The sequence below is a fragment of the Schistocerca serialis genome, chromosome 5, assembly GCF_023864345.2.
Source record: "Schistocerca serialis cubense isolate TAMUIC-IGC-003099 chromosome 5, iqSchSeri2.2, whole genome shotgun sequence".
Classification (NCBI taxonomy): domain Eukaryota; kingdom Metazoa; phylum Arthropoda; class Insecta; order Orthoptera; family Acrididae; genus Schistocerca; species Schistocerca serialis.
This window is the reverse complement of record NC_064642.1, coordinates 522,276,857-522,296,715: the sequence shown is the minus strand read 5'-3', so window position 1 is coordinate 522,296,715 and position 19,859 is coordinate 522,276,857. Positions and strand designations below refer to the sequence as shown.

General features: G+C 40.5%; 1 protein-coding gene across 1 annotated transcript in view; it reads right to left on the bottom strand.

Annotated features, from left to right (window-relative positions):
• Positions 1-19,859, bottom strand: part of LOC126481176 (voltage-dependent calcium channel subunit alpha-2/delta-3) — an 885,717-nt gene that overhangs the window by 594,693 nt on the left and 271,165 nt on the right. Inside the window, exon 2 of the mRNA XM_050104748.1 lies at positions 16,477-16,558. Within this exon, the coding sequence (XP_049960705.1) occupies positions 16,477-16,494 (18 nt within the window). The 5' untranslated portion in view covers positions 16,495-16,558. The remainder of the gene's footprint in view (positions 1-16,476; positions 16,559-19,859) is intronic.

The following is a 19,859-nucleotide window of genomic DNA, read 5'->3' as shown; positions in this document are numbered from 1 at the left end:
AACTAAGAGAGTCTTCAAATTTTACAGTGTTTCAGTAACGAAAAGGGAAAGAATCGGTTGTAGGCGCTTCAGTCCGGAACCGCGCTGCTGCTACGGTCGAAGGTTGGAATCCTGCCTCGGGCATGGATGTGTGTGATGCCCTTAGGTTAGTTATGTTTAGGTAGTTCTAAGTCTAGGGGACGGTTGACCTCGGATGTTAAGTCCCATAGTGCTTACAGCCATTTGAACCATTTGAAAGAATCGGTGGATGAAAGATACTCAAAAAGACTTACAAGATATGAACATAACAGAGGGCGTTATTCAAAACAGAGAAAAATTCAGAAATAAAGTAAACATCTTTAAAGGTTTTCAAGAAAAGAGAGGAAACTTTCTAGAAACTTCATACACAAACCAAAATACCAGCAGAGCGAGAGCATTAAGTAGTAGTGGGACGATAGGATGAAGTACCTCATTAGAGAGAATATCTCCACTAAATGTTCTTGTTTCATAGTAGATTCGAGTCAAGAAGAAGAAGGAGGAGGAGGAGGAGGAGAAACAGTACGACGACACGTAGCATATTTTAAAATGCGTTTTTTTTCTATTTATCGTGTCAGCATAAACGACCTTATGGGACAAATTCAGTTTATAAGCCATTTGCAGAAGTGACAAACTGCCGAGTAAAAATATATGTTGAGTATATTGCGACCTTATGAATATCTCGACGCTTGGTGAATGACCCCTTTCTTCACGGAAACTAATGCCACCAAATCAAACGATACGTGAAGTTTATGCCACCCTTGATGGAAAGTTAAGAGCAGAGTATTTCTGGGCGGCGAGCCATTCAAACGGCTGAAGCAACAGCACAAAAATCCCCATATTCAATACGTATTTTTACTTAGTGATTTTTTTGTATCACTGGATTTTTTTTCAGACAGAACCGACATTCTGGCGCAATAAATGTTAATAGTCTCCTATTACCCTCTTCACTCAATACAGTCTTTCGGGCATAACCTGGGGCAAAGTGTTCATTGCACAGAAGCACAAGCTAAGGTAAATATGAACTTTTGTAGACCCCTAATCTAACACTTGAACATATTGTGAACAGCCACCTTTGTGAAGTTTTCGTCGACAACCAATCACATTTCAAAAAGAGCAGTAGATTCATAAAGGTGATACTAGAAGAATAATTGGGTTATTACGTCCGAGGTTCAGCATTAAAAGGTCTGAGGTATTCAGCCATCAAAATCTTTGACTAGTTGCCCAGTGTTATGAGCAGTTTAATAGATAGTAGATTTAACTGCACACTTAAACTGAGATCAAACTCATTGATAACTCCTCCTACTCCAAAGAAGAATTTCTGAATAATGAATATTGTAATGTGTGTGTGTGTGTGTGTGTGTGTGTGTGCGCGCGCTTCATAGCAAAAAAAATATGGTTCAAATGGCTCTGAGCACTATGGGACTTAACATTTGAGGTCATCAGTCTCCTAGAACTTCGAACTTCTTAAACCTAACTAACCTGAGGACATCACACACATCCATGCCCGAGGCAGGATTCGAACCTGCGACCGTAGCGGTCTCGCGGTTCCGGACTGAAGCGCCTAGAACTGCTTGGCCACGGTGGCCGGCGCGCTTCATTGCACAAAGAGCTAAGTGTATATACCCATATGAAAACAAAGGCAAATTAAGATTATTTGCAAAAGAGAATAATTTAAATTGTCAGCATATTCCCATATTTTTCACTGAGAAGGTGTATTATGTCTCTAAACTCATTGACACGGTCCACAGCAAAGCGAAAAATCGTAATTGTTATCCATGTAAGGAAGAAATAACTAATTAAGGAAGGAAGCATTTTTTGTACCGAAAACAATGGTGTGAAATCATAAAGGCATATGACTAAGAATCTCGGATTTCTGAAAACTGAAATACTCGTGCCTGGTCAGTAGGTTTCTAAATTACATTTTTTATACAGTATTTAAATTTTCCATAAGTTCATAAACCACAATGGCTGTAACTGTTCGTTGGCGAGACACTTGAGTCTTATACGGCTTTCGTCCTTTCATGTTCATTGCGTCAACGTAAGCGAAATTCTCCCATTGGTCACCTACACCTATAGCAACTGAACCACGCAAACGCTCGCTTAGTATTTCATTTGATACGGCAAACCAGTAACAGAAAGTCCCAATGAACGCTATCGTAATTATTATCGTGTTTTCTTCTGACAACCGCCACGAATTATTTACACATTAGCATCAGTACCCACGAAGCAGTAGCGCACAAGTGTTTTGACAGCAAACATCAGTAGGGGTGGAAGGGGTGCGATTACCACGCAGCGAGCCAGCCTCGCTAGACCATCGATTGCGCTAACATCGCGTGTGGACGGGTCGTTAGGCGAGAATCGATTGTCATGTGGCGGTTGGTCGGCGCGAGCTTCCACCGCGAGCGTGTGGCGTGACTCAACAGCACCGTGTGCCGTAGCTCAATCTGGACTGACGTGCTGCTCATGTAACTGGATTTGCTTATGCAACGCTACGAGAACAGAGGTGCTCCTTTCGTTTCAGGCCAGCTGGTACGGGTTGCCCATCCACTTTGGCACGTATGCACTATTTTGAGACGAACATACTCTGATAAAGGAGAACAGATATCATAGTAGTGAGGCACTTGGATCGCCTTTGCGGTGAGTGGGTGTCAGTTCTCCGCACAGCCAGTCACATTTATGTTTGACGTGGTTTCCTTCTGTCAATATCCCGGTTTAAATCAACTTTCGGCTGACCGGATTTCGGTTTTACGTGGATCCCTTAAATTTTTTGGCACAAATACCGCGATGATTCCTATCAATAGCGCATTGCTGATTTCCTTCCCCACTCTGTACTCTTTCCCGTATTGTCGACAGGACGTTAAAAAATTTCTTTCTTTCTTTCTCCATACTGTTCCAGTAGGCGATAATTCTCCACATTCAAAGCACTAAACGTAGATGAAAAATGTAGTTTTAAACCTCATTTTTCTAAACTAATTAATCATATTCTACAACTACATTTGCTCTGCAAACCGCTGTGAAGTGAGTGGCAGAGTGTGGTTCACATCGTACCATTGGTAACGCTTCTTCTCGTTCCATTTACATATGAAACTTGGGAAGAATGATTGTTCAAACACCTCTGCGTTCTGGAATTAGTCTAACCTTGTTCTCGCAATCCCAGGAACGTAGTGGTTGCAAAATATTTGTAGCCTGATCACATAAAACTGGTTTTTGAAACTCTGTAAGTAGACTTTCTCGGGATAGTTTGCGTCTATCTACATTTTATGACATTTCTGGTAAATATTTATGAATTATTATTTTGGTTATTTCATTTATTTTTATTTTACTCGTCTTGTTCCGTATGACCAAACTGAGGAGCAAATCTCCAAGTTCATGGGACGTGTCAGTACATGACATTACAACATAAAAGTAATAAAAGATAAAATAAAATGTTTATCAACCAAAAAAGAAAGACAAACCATAAGTTGAAGTAAAAGCAGTCAACAATATAACATAGGAACCAGTTTAATTTTCCAATGTACTCCTCGACAAAATAGAAGGAGTGACCCATGAGGAAACTCTCCAGTTTCGATTTGAAACTTTGAACTTGACCTAAATGTCTGGCCATTCATGTTAGACTATCTGCTCCATCCCAACCCACACTATTCAGAAAAGCAGAGTGGTTACTCTGAAACGACCAACTGATAAAACACAAAAATAGAGCGCCTTCTCTAATCACATGGCAAGAAGACGAAAACCTCTAGTCTTTCTGTCTTCCTTTGAAATGAAATTTGAGAACACTGCCGTCAGTCTGCTGAACCACTAATCCAGCACCTGCTAAACACAACGCAGTGTTAAATTTCTACGAGCAGCTCGGCTAGCATAGTAATAGCCACCAAATATGTAGTACTCTAGATCACGAACAAAACAACGGCTCAAAACAGATGGTGATATGCTCTTGTCAGGCTTCACTTTAACAGCAAGCAAACAACTAAGCTGCAACAGGGAATAATACGCTGTAAGCAAAAATACGCAGGCACGTTTTACATGCATAACCCAACATGAAACTGCCTTTTAGTGTCCTCTGACATTTGTGAACTCATCGACAATGTATTCAATCGTTCGTGGAAAATCAAAATAGCTAACCCGCAGGGATTAAATCCTTATAGAAAGTGATTCAGCATCCAATACCTTAAGGTTTATTGCAGCCCAAAACGCCTCCAAAAACCAGACGCGACCGTATCATATTGTTGCGCTCGCTACACGCAAACTATTAGTCTTACAGGGGCATTTTGTAGGAAATTTAATTTGGTTAAATTTTGTGCTGGGTTACGTTTTCACTGGAGGCTGTGGTGTTCGAGAACTATGACCTGCAGCGAAAACGTATCCCAGTATAAAAGGTAACTACATTAAATTTCCTATAATAAAGTGGAATGGTCAATATTAAGAGATATGACAACAACGATAATTCGAAGGAAAAGGTCTAGTCAACATGGAGTCTAAAATGCATACCTTAGGAGCTACGAGCACTTCTTCATCTTCGATTATGTGAAAAGAATCTCTTCTACTGAAGAAGTGATCATAGCTCGAAAGGTATGCATTTTAGAGCCCATGTTGACTAGACTTTTTCCTTCGAATTATCGTTGCTGTCATATCCCTGAACATTACCTGTTCCTCTTGGAAGACCCCGTATAATTTACTGAAGGTGGACTAGAAAATTTATAAGCGAAGTAATTAGTAAAACACGAAAAAATTGTGAGACGCTGTAGGAATAAATAACATCGCAAAGAAAACTCAACTACTGTGAGGAATTCCTGTAAAGAATGGAAGTAGTATGCCGCAAGGAAACCTTTCAACTTAGATTGGAAAATTTGGTGTTTATCGCTCATTTTTTCATCTCTGCTGAAACCCATTGAAAATTAAACCTGCTTTGTAATACACACCTTTCTGTAGAATGCTTAAGCAGGTGTTATCAAAGTGCATATCGTTTTCCTGCCTCGTGTTCACAGAACACTGGTAATGAACCCCGAATGTTGATAATAGTGGATTAAAACAATAATTATTATTACTGTCGCTCGTATGTAATCTAAACAGACGAAAATAGTGATATTGATGCTAACCTACAACTTTTAACCCCAAAGCGTTGGTGTGGGATATTATCCTCAAAGTATTTACTACTTCCTGAATCAGCAAGGAAGTGTGGTACAATGAAATGTGCCTGCAAAATATTGGAGAGGGAAGATTGGCTAGGAAGAGGTGATTAGAAAATATGAGAAACGAAGAGTTAAAAGACAAGTATACCAGAATAAGGAAGAAAACAGCAAATATAATAAGGTAAGAGAAATTGAAGTATTACAAGGAGCTAATAGGAGAAGCCGTAGAGGACTGTATCCAGCACAGAATAGGGCGAATGTACCAAAAAGTAAAGAGAGTAACACACAAATTAAAGAAAAGGAAAACATTAGCTAGAGACATACAGGGGAAGAGCCTCACGAATGACACGAAAGTAGAACGGCGATGAGCACAGTACTTCGCAGAATTACTAAACTTGATGACCGCATTCACTCTTTGCCATGTGAGGTATCAGACACCATAGATAACAGCGTAGAGATCCCTGATGGAGAAATACGACAAATAACCAAAAAACCTAAAAAATGATAAGGCTTTCGGTGAATATCAAATGGTGGACCTGTGCTGATTAAAATGATTACGAAACTATTGCCTGATGATTGGAAAATGGCCGTAATATTCCCTATACTACACCCCTTGACATTTGATAATTATTGAAGGATTGCACTCACTAATGTAAGCTACCCAGTTCTGTGTAAGTGTCTACTGAGGAAAATGATTCCAACTTCAGAAGGAATTATGGGGGACTACGGCTGTGGTTTCAGAAGAAACAGACCAACCAAATGAAGTGAATCACCAAAAACTTACACCATAAATATTGCAGGAATGGAAAGTGCTATTGATGCGCAGTTTTCACTAAATGTATAGGTAGTCAAGGCCTAGTACTGTTAGCCAATCGAAAGACTGTAGTAATACTTAGTGTATTTTTGTGCAAACCTAAACTTTTTTAAAATGGAACAATACCTATGACACTAACAAACTAAAAGTAGGGTAAATTGGAATGTCAGGTATGTTTGTAGCAGGATTCTAGTGCGAGTCGTTTACGAGATATCATATTTTGAAAAGTTTCCACACCTATACTTGTTTGTGCCATTCAACCAGCGTAGTTGCTACGCGCGATGTCGTTATATTTGCTTACAGTGTGCTAGTGTGTTCCCTGAGTGCACTGCGACTTGCTAGTCAGTTGACGTGTGACAGTCCAAGCAGTAGGTCATAAGTGGAGGATGGCTTTTACGGTGCAGAAAAGAGCCGACATGTTCATGGAGTACGGAGAGTGTAGGAAGAATGCACTTCGTTCTTGCATGGTGTATGTGCCAAATATATCCCAATATATATCAACCATCTCAGCGTTATTTATCAACCTCTTCAACCAATTACGTGAAAGTGGTAGTGTAACACCTAGACAACGTAACAGAAGGAAACAAGTGATGACAGAAGAAGGCGATATTGAGATTCTTGCAGTTGATCTGCATGTTAGGTTCCGCACAATCTCATGAGGAAGTGGGATGAATGAGGCAAGTGTCTTACGCATTCTTCATCTACAGAGGTTCCAACACTACCACGTTTCTTTCCATCAAAAGCTCTAAGGAAGCGATTATGAGACTCATGTTAACTCCTGTACATAGATATTTAGACAGGATACTCCAGATGTATCATATATCTTGTGTAGTGATGAAGCCACATTTACCAATCATACCCTGGCAAACCGCTGAAACATGCATTATTGAGGTTTTGACACTCCCCATTGGTTTTGTCAGAAGTGTAAACGTGTGGTGAGGTGTGGGATAGTGAAGCATCAGCTCATAAACCCCTTTTGCATCGATGGAACAATGAATGCGCCCCATTATCGAAGCCTCCTAACAGACCATCTTCCACAGGTGTTGGAAGACGTTCCTCTGCAGACTAGAGGAACCTGTGGTACCACCATGATAGCTGTCCAACCCATAGTTCACGAAATACTACAGCATTTCTTCACGAATTGTCTCCAAATCATTGAATTGGACGCAGGGGACCTGTAACTTGGCCAGTCCGTTCTCCTGATTTGACACCCCTACACTTTTTTTTGTGGGGAAAGCTGAAAGGCCCTGTATGCTAGGACACACCAGCAACGCCCGGCAATGTGCAACGACGTATTACTGCAGCCTTCTCGGACATCTCCGCTGAAATGCTAGCACGAGTTCTGCAGTCGTTCCATACCAGACTGGAAGCTTGTATAGCTGTTGCCGCCGGTCATTTTGAACAAAGCCTGTGATGGTCAATTGTCTCGTTACTGGTCAGAATCTATGTAATTAGTGTATGCATTTATGTTGTTCTTTAGTGTGTGCTGCCACAGGTATAGTTCAAGTGTCGGCTTGGGAACTTTTCAAAACACAATATCTCGTAAACGACTAGCACTAGAATCCAGCAACAAACACCACTGACATTCCAGTTTACCCTACTCTTAGTATGTTAATATCAATAGTCATTGTTCCATTTAAAAAGTGTATGTTTACACAATAAATATACTTTCTAAGTATTACTACAATCTGTTGATTGGCTAACAATACGGGCGCCTGGCCACCAATCAATTCTGTGAAATTCGCACATCAGTAGCACTTTCTGTTTCCACAATAATTGTGGTGCAAGTTTTAAGTGATTCACCCTGTATGTAGGCTTATTACGCACATATAGGTAACCGATAAAGGTTGGTAACATAACGTTGAGGTTCAAAAGGTTGTTGTTGCCTTCAAAAAAATTATTGACAGCATAAAGTACTGAGAGGGACAGATACCGGATCAGATCATTACATGATAAAAATTAAAATTAAATTAACCCCATTAGCAAAGAAAAAATCCCACCAGAAGAAGAAGAGAACCTATGACCCTCATAAACTGATACAAAATGAGGATTATGAAGCACAAACCAGGGATATAAAAATAACAGATGATCTGGAAGAAATAATTCCCAAATTGAAACAAATAGCTGAACAAGTTGCCCCTATAAATCCAAGGAAAAAACACCAGTGGTGGAACGATGAATGTGATGAAGCAGTGTTGGATCGACACCAAGCCTGGTTAAGGCATCAAATTGAAAAAACAGAAGAATCATATTTGGAACTCACAAAACAAAGGAAGACAACACAAAAAATAATAAGGAGAGTTAAACGTCAGTACCAAAAAGATATACTTCTATTGATAGAAACAAATAGTGAAAAAACAAACTCAAGAGACTATTACAAAATATTTGCCAGACAATTACAAAGATATGATCCTCCAACATTAATGTTAAAAGATAAAGATAATAACCTAGCCCATAGCAATAGTAAAAATACAGAAATTCTAGCAGAAACATTTAACAAGTTACTAAATTGTGAAGATCCCCCAGAACTTCTTCAGATAAACACAGAAACCCCAATTAAAACACCAGCAGAAAATATAAATCCACCTACAATTAATGAGGTCTACAGAGCTTTGAAAGAACTCAAAAACTACAAAGCAAGTGGAGAAGATCAAACGTTTGCTGAACTTTGGAAATATGCAGCAGAACCAGTAAAGATAGCATTACACCAATGCATAGTAAAAATCTGGAATGAAGAGAAATTACCAGAAAATTGGACTACTGCTATAATACATCCATTACATAAGAAAGGAGAAAAATCAAATCCAGACAACTATAGAGGAATTTCCCTTTTGGACTGCACGTATAAGATCATGTCAAGAATACTATACAACCGCTGTAAAGATCAACTAGAACTGGAACTGGGAGAATATCAAGGAGGATTTAGATCCTGGAGAAGCTGCCCAGAACAGATAATCACCTTGAAGTTAGTTATGGATGTCTACAAAAGAAGGCAAAAACAACTAGTCATAACCTTTGTAGATTTCAAAAAGGCGTATGATTGCATCCATAGATCTTCAATGATGAAAATATTAAGGAATTTTGGACTTCATCCTAAATTAATAAAAATGATACAGTTAACCTTAACAAACACCAAATCCAAAGTAAAATTTAGAGGAGAAATATCTGAACCATTTATGATTAAAACAGGGTTGAGACAGGGAGATTGTTTATCACCATTGCTATTCAATTGTGCTCTTGAATACGTAATGAGAAAATGGTACAAGGTAAATCCTATGAATATTAACATTGGAACTAAGAAAGATAAAATAAACCTAAATTGCTTGGGATTTGCTGATGACCTAGCATTACTAGCTAATAATATTCAGGAAGCCACGAAACAAATAACAAGCTTACAAAATATAGCACAAAAATTAGGACTCCAGATATCATTTGAAAAGACTGAAATAATGGTAATGGATCCACTTGTAATAGATCACATCACAGTGAACAATAGGGAAATTAAAATAGTGAAACAATTTAAATACCTGGGTGAAATTATAACACATAAATTGGACGAGAAACCTGCATGGCGAGCAAGAACTAATAAAATGATAAAAGCTCAAAAACTAACATGGTCTACGTACAATAAAAAATGTCTATCAATTAAAACAAAATTAAAACATTACAAGACGGTGGTTCAACCAGAGGTTACATACGGAAGTGAAACTCTTTTTAAAGTCACCCAGAAAAACAGAATTGACAAAATTTTAAAAGTAGAGAGAAGAACTGCTAGAACATGCATAAATAAGAAATATCAGAAAGCTGGGCAATGGCGGATAGTTCCAAATGAAGTGGTATACAGAGAACTGGAGCCCATCACCGATACTATACGAAAGAAAAGGATCTCTTTTTGTGGTCACATTCTGAGGACACCAGAAACCAGATTATCAAGGAAAATTATTGAGAAACTCTGGAATTTGAAACAACAAGGAGGATGGCTTAAGGAAATAAGAGAGGATATGGAAGAACTGGAAATAACTCTGGATGATTTGCAGAACAAAACGCCAAATTTAAAGAAGTTGAGGGACACAGAAATAAGATTTAAACCAAAAATTGACAAACGACATACAATGAAAAGGGTATTTACAGATGAGGAACGACGAAAAGCATCGGAACGAATGAAGAGATACTGGGCCACTCGGAAGGGGAAAATACCAAAGAAGAGGACCAGAAATGATTGACTGAAGTGGTCCAATGAGGCCGTAAAAGCAGAAGAAGAAGAAGAAAAAGGGCAGAGTCACCAATGTGTTGAAAGAGTCTGTTTCCACAAAAGTTATTACGTCTAGTAGAGATGTGTCTACAGGAAATCTATCAGTAAAGGCGTGTCAGAACATTGTGAGGTCAGAACTAGCCTTAGATTAGGAGACTCATTATCACCAAAATCTTTTTATTTAATTTTACAAAAGATAGAGAGAGAACACAAAATAATTCAGCCTAGCTGAAATAAGACGGTGTAATAATAGAATAAATCGGCTTTCATATGCAGGTAAGTGATAGCGAAGTGGACCTGCAGCTCGTGACAAGTTCTTACAGAAATACTGCAAGGAAAGAAGGGCTACAAATTAACGAGGAGAATGAGTGCATGGTGATAAGCAGTGTACCCAATGTTGGTACCCTACTGACAACAGATGAATTGAATTTTAAAAGAATAGACTTATTTAAATGTTTAGGAAGCAATTTTAACAAAAAAAAAAAAAAAAAAAAAAAAAAAACAGAACATCGATTGAGATTAAGGCAAGGATTGCAGCGACGAACAGGGCGTATTTTGGGGTAAGGGACGTGTTGTGCGGTACAGCAATTTCGAGAAGTTTGAAAAGCATTCTGTACCAGAGTGTTTTCTTCCGATAGCTCTATATGGGTCTGAAACATTTATATTAAGTAGAAAAGATGAACAAAAAGTGCATGTATTCGAGCAAGAGATATTAAGTAAAATATTTTGCCCCAAAGGGGACTCGCATTCGGGAGGACGACGGTTCATTCCCGCGTCCGGCCATCCTAATTTAGGTTTTCCGTGATTTCCCTAAATAGCACCAGGCAAATGTCGGGATGGTTCCTTTGAAAGCGCACGGCCGACTTCCTTCACCGTCCTTCCCTAATCCGATGAGACCGATGATCTTGCTGTCTGGTCTCTTCCCCCAAACAACCCAACCCAAAGGGTCACCCATTCACGGGAATGGACTATATTTAAAGAACCAGAAACTGGCAAACCTGTACTCACAAGTTTGTATTGGCCGAAGAACGAAGAAAAGAAGACTGATGTCGGTAGGATACCTAATTAGGAAGGAAGAGAAAAGACTACTGAGAGTAGAAGGGGCAGAGGACAAGATGCAAGGATGGTATCAACAGAGATACAGAGGTGATGGCCCTGAGAAAAGGACCATGAGCTCCGAAAGTCAGGAACAGAAATAATTGGTGGAGGAATGTGCAGAACGCATATTGTTTCCCAGGCCAATGCGACAATTAACATTAATAATAATAAGAAGAAGAATCTGCCAAATATCCTCGGATATCCTCACCCGCGCAGACTTCTGCTTAACACTCGGTGGTGGATACGCGGTGGTTGTCGGGTATTTCAGGACCTCGTTAATAAAGCAACACCTGGCTGCTTCACATTTCAGACGGCTGAACTCAGACAGGGCGACCACTCGGAACAAGTTGTCCTCCAACAGTTCTCGTGAAGGCCTCAGACACCTGCTGCTTGCAGCCCTTGCAGCAATTAGCCGCTAATTGCGACGCACTCCAGAAGCACTTCTCTTTCCTACCTCTCTCGAAACATGGAACCTCTGATGGAACTTCCTCGTATTATATTTAGCCCGTGAAATGAAGGCAATATTTAGTTTACATACTGAGCAGTTTTGGTTATGTTGTCTAATAGCTTCGAGCGCGCATTTTCGGATCGGGAAAGATTTGCCTATCATGCGTAATTTTGTATTTGCGGACAGCAACCCGTGCGTAAACAGATGTTTGTACGGATCAGTGGGTCCCGGACAATTCGTAACGATCTATGAAATATTTTCACGCTACGGTGGAGAATGTTATTGCCGTAACTACGGAGAGCGGCAATTGCTTCGAACAACGGGTTTCCACATCCATGACATTGTTGCACTGATGCTTCGGAAGTTACTCATAGGCAGCAGAAGCACACGTCATAGCACTATTGGAATAGTGGAGAAAATACGAGCATACGGAAAATCGGCCGACTTTTTGATTTAGGAATTCCTAACAGGTAGAGTACAGCACATTCATCTTAACGGGGAGAAACCAGATCTGAAAGCAACTTCAAGAGTGTCTTAAGTTATTGATTGAGGGAGCTGGTGCAGTGGTTATCACACTTCATTCGCCTTCGGGTGGACTTCAATTAAAATATGAATCCCGTCATCCAGATTTTGATTTTCCATGCTTCCTTAAATCGCTTCAGGCATATGCCGGAATGATTTCTTTTAAAGGGCACGGCCGATTTCCTTCCCCACCTTAACAACATTGTCGACGGGACGTAAAACCCTAATCTTCCTTCCTTCAAGATGTTGGGCCCTCACTGTTTACTGCACTATAAATGACCCTGTGAAGGTCCGTGGGGATATTCACAGTTGTGCTCTATAGAAAAGTTGCAAAGTGTGAAAATTGTAATGAAATGTAGGGACACAAGCAGAATAAATAGTCAAAAAGTTCCATTATTAAACTTCCTGGCGTTTTAAAACTGTGTGCCACACCGAGACTCGAACTCGGGACCTTGCCATTTTCGGGCAAGCGCTCTTCCTTTTTTTTTTTTTTTATTCCACAAAGACAGTAACAAAAATGGCTAGCTTACAATGAAATGACATAAATAAGGTGACAGATATTTGCAGTCATAAATTACAGCATTCAAAGAATGAGTAATGATATGCAGTCTTTAGCAGCAGTACACATTTAGCACCTCCACTGTCACCTTCAACTGGTGGCAGTTCAGCATACACATTTTCTTCTTCTGCAGCCTGAGGTTCATAATCCTCGTTTTCCAGACCCAAATTAATCATTCAGTAAATCCTTGATGTGTGTTCCTTCGAGGGTGAATCACATGGACAGAAGAGCAGTCCCGAACAGCGACATCGCAAAGTCCATCACTGCCTTGTTATTTTTGTCAGTTCCAACCTTCTGAAAGCATCCTTAGGGAGTTCAAGATCTTCCTTTATAACAGACACCAGATGTTTGCCGTCATATTCTTGTATCTGCTGTACTACTGATTTATTTTTCATGTGTGACTTGCAGGTGAGGTTAGGGTCGCGAACGTGACACAACCCATCCCCTCTCCACGAGGAATCTAGTTCCTAGCCTATACCCATTCACTTGAAGACAATTCGGAGCATGTTACCATATTTCTTATTGTGATTCTGATACTTAAGTGTTTTCTCGAATTCATTTTCCACACACATCTTGTGTTCAATATGTTCATCGCTCCAATGACTGAACATCACAGCTTTAATTCTGCAGTACCTCGTCTCCTACCTTCCAAACTTCACAGAAGTACCTTGCAGAACTGGCAGTCCTGGGAGAAAGCGTATCGTGGAGACATGGCTCAGCCACAGCCTGGGGGATTTTTCTAGAATGAAATCATATCAGCGCACTCTCTGCTGCAGAGTGAAAATTTCATTCTGGAGTTCCATTATTATTTGTTCGCATTATTAGCGGACAATCACCGGTAACAATCACAATTTAAAAATACCATGGTGTGCAGAACGTACGGATGAAAGTACACTACTGGCCATTAAAATTGCTACACCAAGAAGAAATGCAGATGAAAAACGGGTATTCATTGGAGAAATATATTATACAAGAACTGACATGTGATTACATTTTCAAGCAATTTAGGTGCATAGATCCTGAGAAATCAGTACCCAGAACAACCACCTCTGGCCCTAATAACGGCCTTGATACGCCTGGGCATTGAGTCAAACAGAGCTTGGATGGCGTGTACAGGTACAGCTGCCCATGCAGCATCAACACCATACCACAGTTCATCATGAGTAGTGACTGGCGTATTGTGACAAGCCAGTTGCTCGGCCACCATTGACCAGACGTTTTCAGTTGGTGACAGATCTGGAGAATGTGGTGGCCAGGGCAGCAGTCGAACATTTTCTGTATCTAGAAAGGCCCGTACAGGACCTGCAACATGCGGTCGTGCATTATCCTGCTGAAATGTAGGGTTCCGCAGGGATCGAATGAGGGTAGAGCCACGGGTCGTAACACATCTGAAATGTAACGTCCACTGTTCAAAGTGCCGTCAATGCGAACAAGAGGTGACCGAGACGTGTAACCAATGGCACCCCATACCCTCATGCCAAATGATACGCCGGTATGGCGAAGACGAATACACGTTTCCAATGCGCGTTCACCGCGAAGTCGCCAAACACGGATGCGACCGTCATGATGCTGTAAACAGAACCTGAATTCATCCGAAAAAATGACGTTTTTCCATTCGTGTACCCAAGTCCGTCGTTGAATACACCATCGCAGGCGCTACTGTCTGTGACACAGCGTCAAGGGTAACCGCAGCCGTGGTCTCCGAGCTGATAGTCCATGCTGCTGCAAACGTCGTCGAACTGTTCGTGCAGATGGTTGTTGTCTTGTAAACGTCCCCATCTGTTGACTCGGGGATCGAGACGTGGCTGCACGATCCGTTACAGCCATGCGGATAAGATGCCTGTCATCTCGACTACTAGTGATACGAGGCCGTTGGGATCCAGCACGGCATTCCGTATTGCCCTCCTGAACCCACCGATTCCATATTCTGCTAACTGTCATTGGATCTCGACCAACGCGAGCAGCAATGTCGCGATACGATAAACCGCAATCGCGATAGGCTACAATCCGACCTTTATCAAAGTCGGAAACGTGATGGTACGCTTTTCTCTTTCTTACACGAGGCATCACAACAAGTTTCACCAGGCAACACCGGTCAACTGCTCTTTGTGTATGAGAAATCGGTTAGAAACTTTCCTCATGTCAGCACCTTGTAGGTGTCGCCACCGGCACCAACCTTGTGTGAATGCTCTGAAAAGCTAATCATTTACATATCACAGCATCTTCTTCCTGTCGGTTAAATTTTGCGTCTGTAGCACGTCATCTTCGTAGTGTAGCAATTTTAATGGCCAGTAGTGCAGATTTCATATGATGAGTGACTGCCAAGATGATAACTTGATGAAACTTGGACCGTACATACAAGTAAAAAGAAGTCCTACCATATAGTACAGCAGCTAACTGAAAGATAAAAGCAATGAGACCAACACAAATGACACTTTTATTCGAAGACAGACAATAATGAGACCGAACTCACTGCGATTTATGATGATCCCCTGGACATTAGAAAAGCAGGACGTCGTTGTTAATAGTGCGTCTGATTACCAACACGCCAGTGCAAGTTCTGCAACGTGCTCCCATGCTGGGCGGAAGACTGGTAAGGAGTTGTTGTGACAGGGTGTTCCATCCGTCGCTAGCGCGCTTGAAAACTGCTGGATGGGCGCAGGTTCATGTTGACTTGCTGAAATATGTCTCCCCAGAGCATCCCACACATGCTCGCTGTGATTTAAGTTGACGGAATTGCAGGCCAGTCTATTTGCCGAGTACACTCTCATTCCAACAGCTCCTCCAACTGCTCTGCTCTATCCGGTCGCGCATTGTCATCCATGAAAATGAAGTAAGGGCTGAATGCATCACTGAAAAGAAGCACATGGGAAGGATCACAGTGTCACAAGACCTGGGGGGGGGGGGGCAGCAGGCCCATACAACATTATGCCTCACCTGGACCACCAAAACGATCATGTTGGATGATACTGAATGTGCCCTCATACGGCGAGGTGTGAGAACACGTAACGCCCTTGAGAACGTTGTATGATGTATTATCCTAACACTTTTATACAGTCTGGTGCCTTCTTGGGTAGCAACTCAGTATAAAAGCATAATGGTGACGTCACAACTCGCAACAGGCGTGTTTTATTTCAGAGACAACATTTATTTAAGGAAATTAAAAAAAAACTATACAGCGGGCTGTACTTTAAGGTGAGTTACAGGTCAACTTCGTCTGCTACACGAAGAGGAAGGTTCTTCGCATGGTTTCGATCTATCACACTAGCAAAAATACATTGCTGTCAGAAACGGTACTTAGAAACAGTAACATCTCATGCAACAGAACAGAGGAGGTATGTGCAGAGATTATCATCCTGACGGTAAATTTCTTAGTACGCTAGCTGAGACAGTTAAACGAGCTCTGAAGTAACTTGTTATGTTTTCAACAGTGTGATATTACTACATGAAGAACAAAAAGGCTGTTGCATTTACATGACACGTGACTAAGTGAATATAATATATCATTTCATAGCATCAATGAACATTGCAGAATATGTTACATAAAAACGACTAGAAACAGTGAGAACTGTTTTCATAGAGTATAGGCAAACTAAACAGTTAATTATTTGAAAATGAAAGAAACTTTTGATTTACCTTTTGTATGTCAACCATTTTCGTGAATTGCCGGCTGAACTCCCAAAGACCAACACCGAACTTCAGAGCCCAATTTTTCACCCTGAAACAAAATAAATACCTTCAGTTACAAAAAGAAAGATATTTTCGTAGTTTGTATTTGTGCACTGCAGCAGACTGACAGTATTCAGCGAGACGGCGGTGAAATATGTATGAACTGATAATTTCTGGAAAATTCAAACCAAAACGTTTTTGAATTTACGGAAGTTTCGTTAAAAAGTCACATCATCGGAACTTTCGACTCCTTATACTCACCATGTTAGAGCAGCGTAAGTCGCCTACTAAATCTCGGGTCAGCTGTTGCATTTCTGCACAATTCGCGCTTTCTGAAATGTCGGTGACCTCATACTCCGAATTCTTTCTGTTGTTATCGCTATTTTTGATTCTTTACTTATCCTTCTTCTGTTGTACAATATGGTTAATCACAACATTATATTTAAAATACATCTGCTACTTGCTCTTAAATTTTGGACAAATCTGTACGTATGAGCAAGAATTGCAGGACCTGTTGAATGGAAAGAACCGTCTCATGAACACACATTATGGACTGAGAGGAAACAGCGGAAAGACGAAAGAATTGGGAGTAGCAGAAATGAGATTAGCAATAACCTAAACATAAAAACTGGGCACTACGAAGTGCAAAAATTCTGTCACAAAGCAGCACATGATGGATAAGACAAGGCAGACTTAACAGACAGACTAACAGAAGAAAAGAGAGCACTTCCGGTCAAAAGAAGTCTACTAAAATCGAACATCGGATATAATTTGTGGAAGAAATTTCTGAGAATGTGCACTTGGAGTACAGAATTGTGTAGAAGTTAAACGTAGACCATGGGAAAACAGGAAAAGATGAAGATCGAAGCATCTGATGCTTGGTGTTACAGAAGGGTGTTGAAAATTAGGTAGACTGATCAGATATGAAAAGAAGAAGTTTATCGGAGGATTAGAGAGGTGAGGAACATGTGGAAATATTGAAGATGGGAAGGGACATGTGTTAAGACGTTGTATTTTGGGATATGTTGACAGTGAAAACTATAAGAGAAGATAGAGTTTGGAATATATTCAATAAATAACTAGTCGGAAGTCAGGATGTAGTAACAATAATATGAAAAGGATAGACTGAATTAAGAACGTTGGACGGAGAGGAATTCATAATTCTTGGAGGGCAGCATCAAACGAGAAAGAAGGCTGAGGACAGCTGTCCCTGCTCTAGACCCCTCCACCTCTAAAAAATACTGAATAAATTAGGATACAGTCTCAAGAAGTCGCACATGACGCTTAGTTCACGCATATTCTTTTAACAGCATATGATTTAGAACAGTCCAGAACAACGTAAAATTCCTATTGTTTAAGTCTCTCTTCAGAACGTATGTTTCGTGATACAGCAGCGAGCTCAACAACGTGGAAGGAAGAGAAGAGAGACTTTGTTCTCACTGTAAAATGGAACTCCTGTAGATTAAATTCGCCTTTCTCAGATTCACATTTTTTCTTTTTTCTTTTTTTAAAAAAAGATGTTAAACAGTTGTGTGAGAGGAGCCCCTTGCATGATGTTCAGACCTCTTGCAGCGGACTGTCCCCAGACGTCACTTTGTCAGTGACTTCCTCTGTATTAAGATTTCGAGACGCCAAGGCAGCCCCCTGCCCTTTATGCAATCCCGCAGGACACCAGCGCTAACAAGTCTCTTCCGGTGGGGTCTGCGACGCGCGAGCCGTCACACTACATCCTGTTTTTGCGGCGGCGATGATTGACTTTCCTTGTCAATGGCAACTCCACTTGACACCCTAGCACGGCCACTTCTTGCGATCCTTTGTGGGTGACAGTGATAAACACACAGCAGGGGGAGCTACGGATTGTTACCGTCCCCTTTACGGAGTTTATGCGTGGATTCCCAGCTGCCCGTGGACCTAGAGGACTCTCCTTAAGAACAGCAGTACATACGATATACAAGAATCGGCATACCGGGCATTTTTTAGAGTACAATGTCATGTAAAATGAGTTTCGGTTAATGTTTTAAGGAATATGTGACTTTAAACGTTATGTAGTCTGTAATGTGCTGAAAAATTATGGAAAATAAAACTTCATTATATAAAATGAAACGATGATAAATTTAATACGGCAGATAAAGCTATCACAAGTTAAAATTTTTGTCTGGAATATTTCTAATATATTGCTGTGATAAGATGACGCAAAAAATGTACCTGGCAGAGATGGAGTTTATAAGACAGAAAGAAAGAGACAGAAATTTTTTGTGATGATAAAAGAAAATCTTTAGCTGTCCAAACCGTGTGCTGGTTAAAAGTCTGAAAACTCTTTCCCTTTTGTTGTAACGAATTTTATAGCTAGTCTTTTCAAGGTCAATCCCCTGAGCGGTATAGCTTAGATATTTGAAACGAAAACTCTTTCTGTTTTCTGAGTGCGGCATTAAAGAATACACATGATATTTTATCATATTATCCTTCAAAGAAAGTTTCCTTTTCTTGCTTATTTGCCGTTCTGGTGTTTCACTGAATTGCCGGAATGTATCAAACAGTGGTCTGAATACGAACCAAGAGGTGTTAGACGCTTCTGCGCACAGTGCCACCACCAATACATGTTTACTGCGCTAGCACCGGATGAAAAGTGCTGGCAGAGTTAAATAAAATCTAATAATTTTATTGTCATTACAGCATCATTATTAAATTGTTTTTTATACATATACTTGCTATAGAAACATATTAATAGCACAGTCGTAAAAAGCTGGTCGTATGATAGTAGCCTAAATAATTCTGTGGTGAACGATTATGCAGTAACATCACGGAAAGTTTATTTGTTTTTATTAGATTAGAAATTAAGGTATACCTCTTTTCCTAAGCACTTTGCTGGCACAAAAAACTCAAATAATAAAATTACAAGATAACTGAAAATGGTTGAAATATGCTGGAAGTTACTACATCAGTAGCTAAATAATGTGTTATTGTCTTCTGGTACAGCTGAAATACAGGTAGGAAAAATTATCTATTGATTTCAGGTTATGACAACAACGTAAGATCTGTTTCTGTTTGGTGCCCTGACCACAAGGATATTGAGTAACTCAGCTGGTGTGGCGTTCCATTTATCCCTCAGTGCTATCTCCAGGTCCAGAACGGACTGTTGTAGCTTGCTCTGCGCATGTTCTCTGAGATCCTCCACCCACTCTGTAATCTATTACGACTTGGTGATTACGCAGACCACACCAACTGCACCACGTCCTAGTACTTCGCTATCTTAGCAAAGCTGGAATTCCTTGACAACGAAGTCGCAACTCTCAGTTTCACGGAAATTTGAACATTTCCATTTTTTGCGACGCCATAATGTCGATACCCTA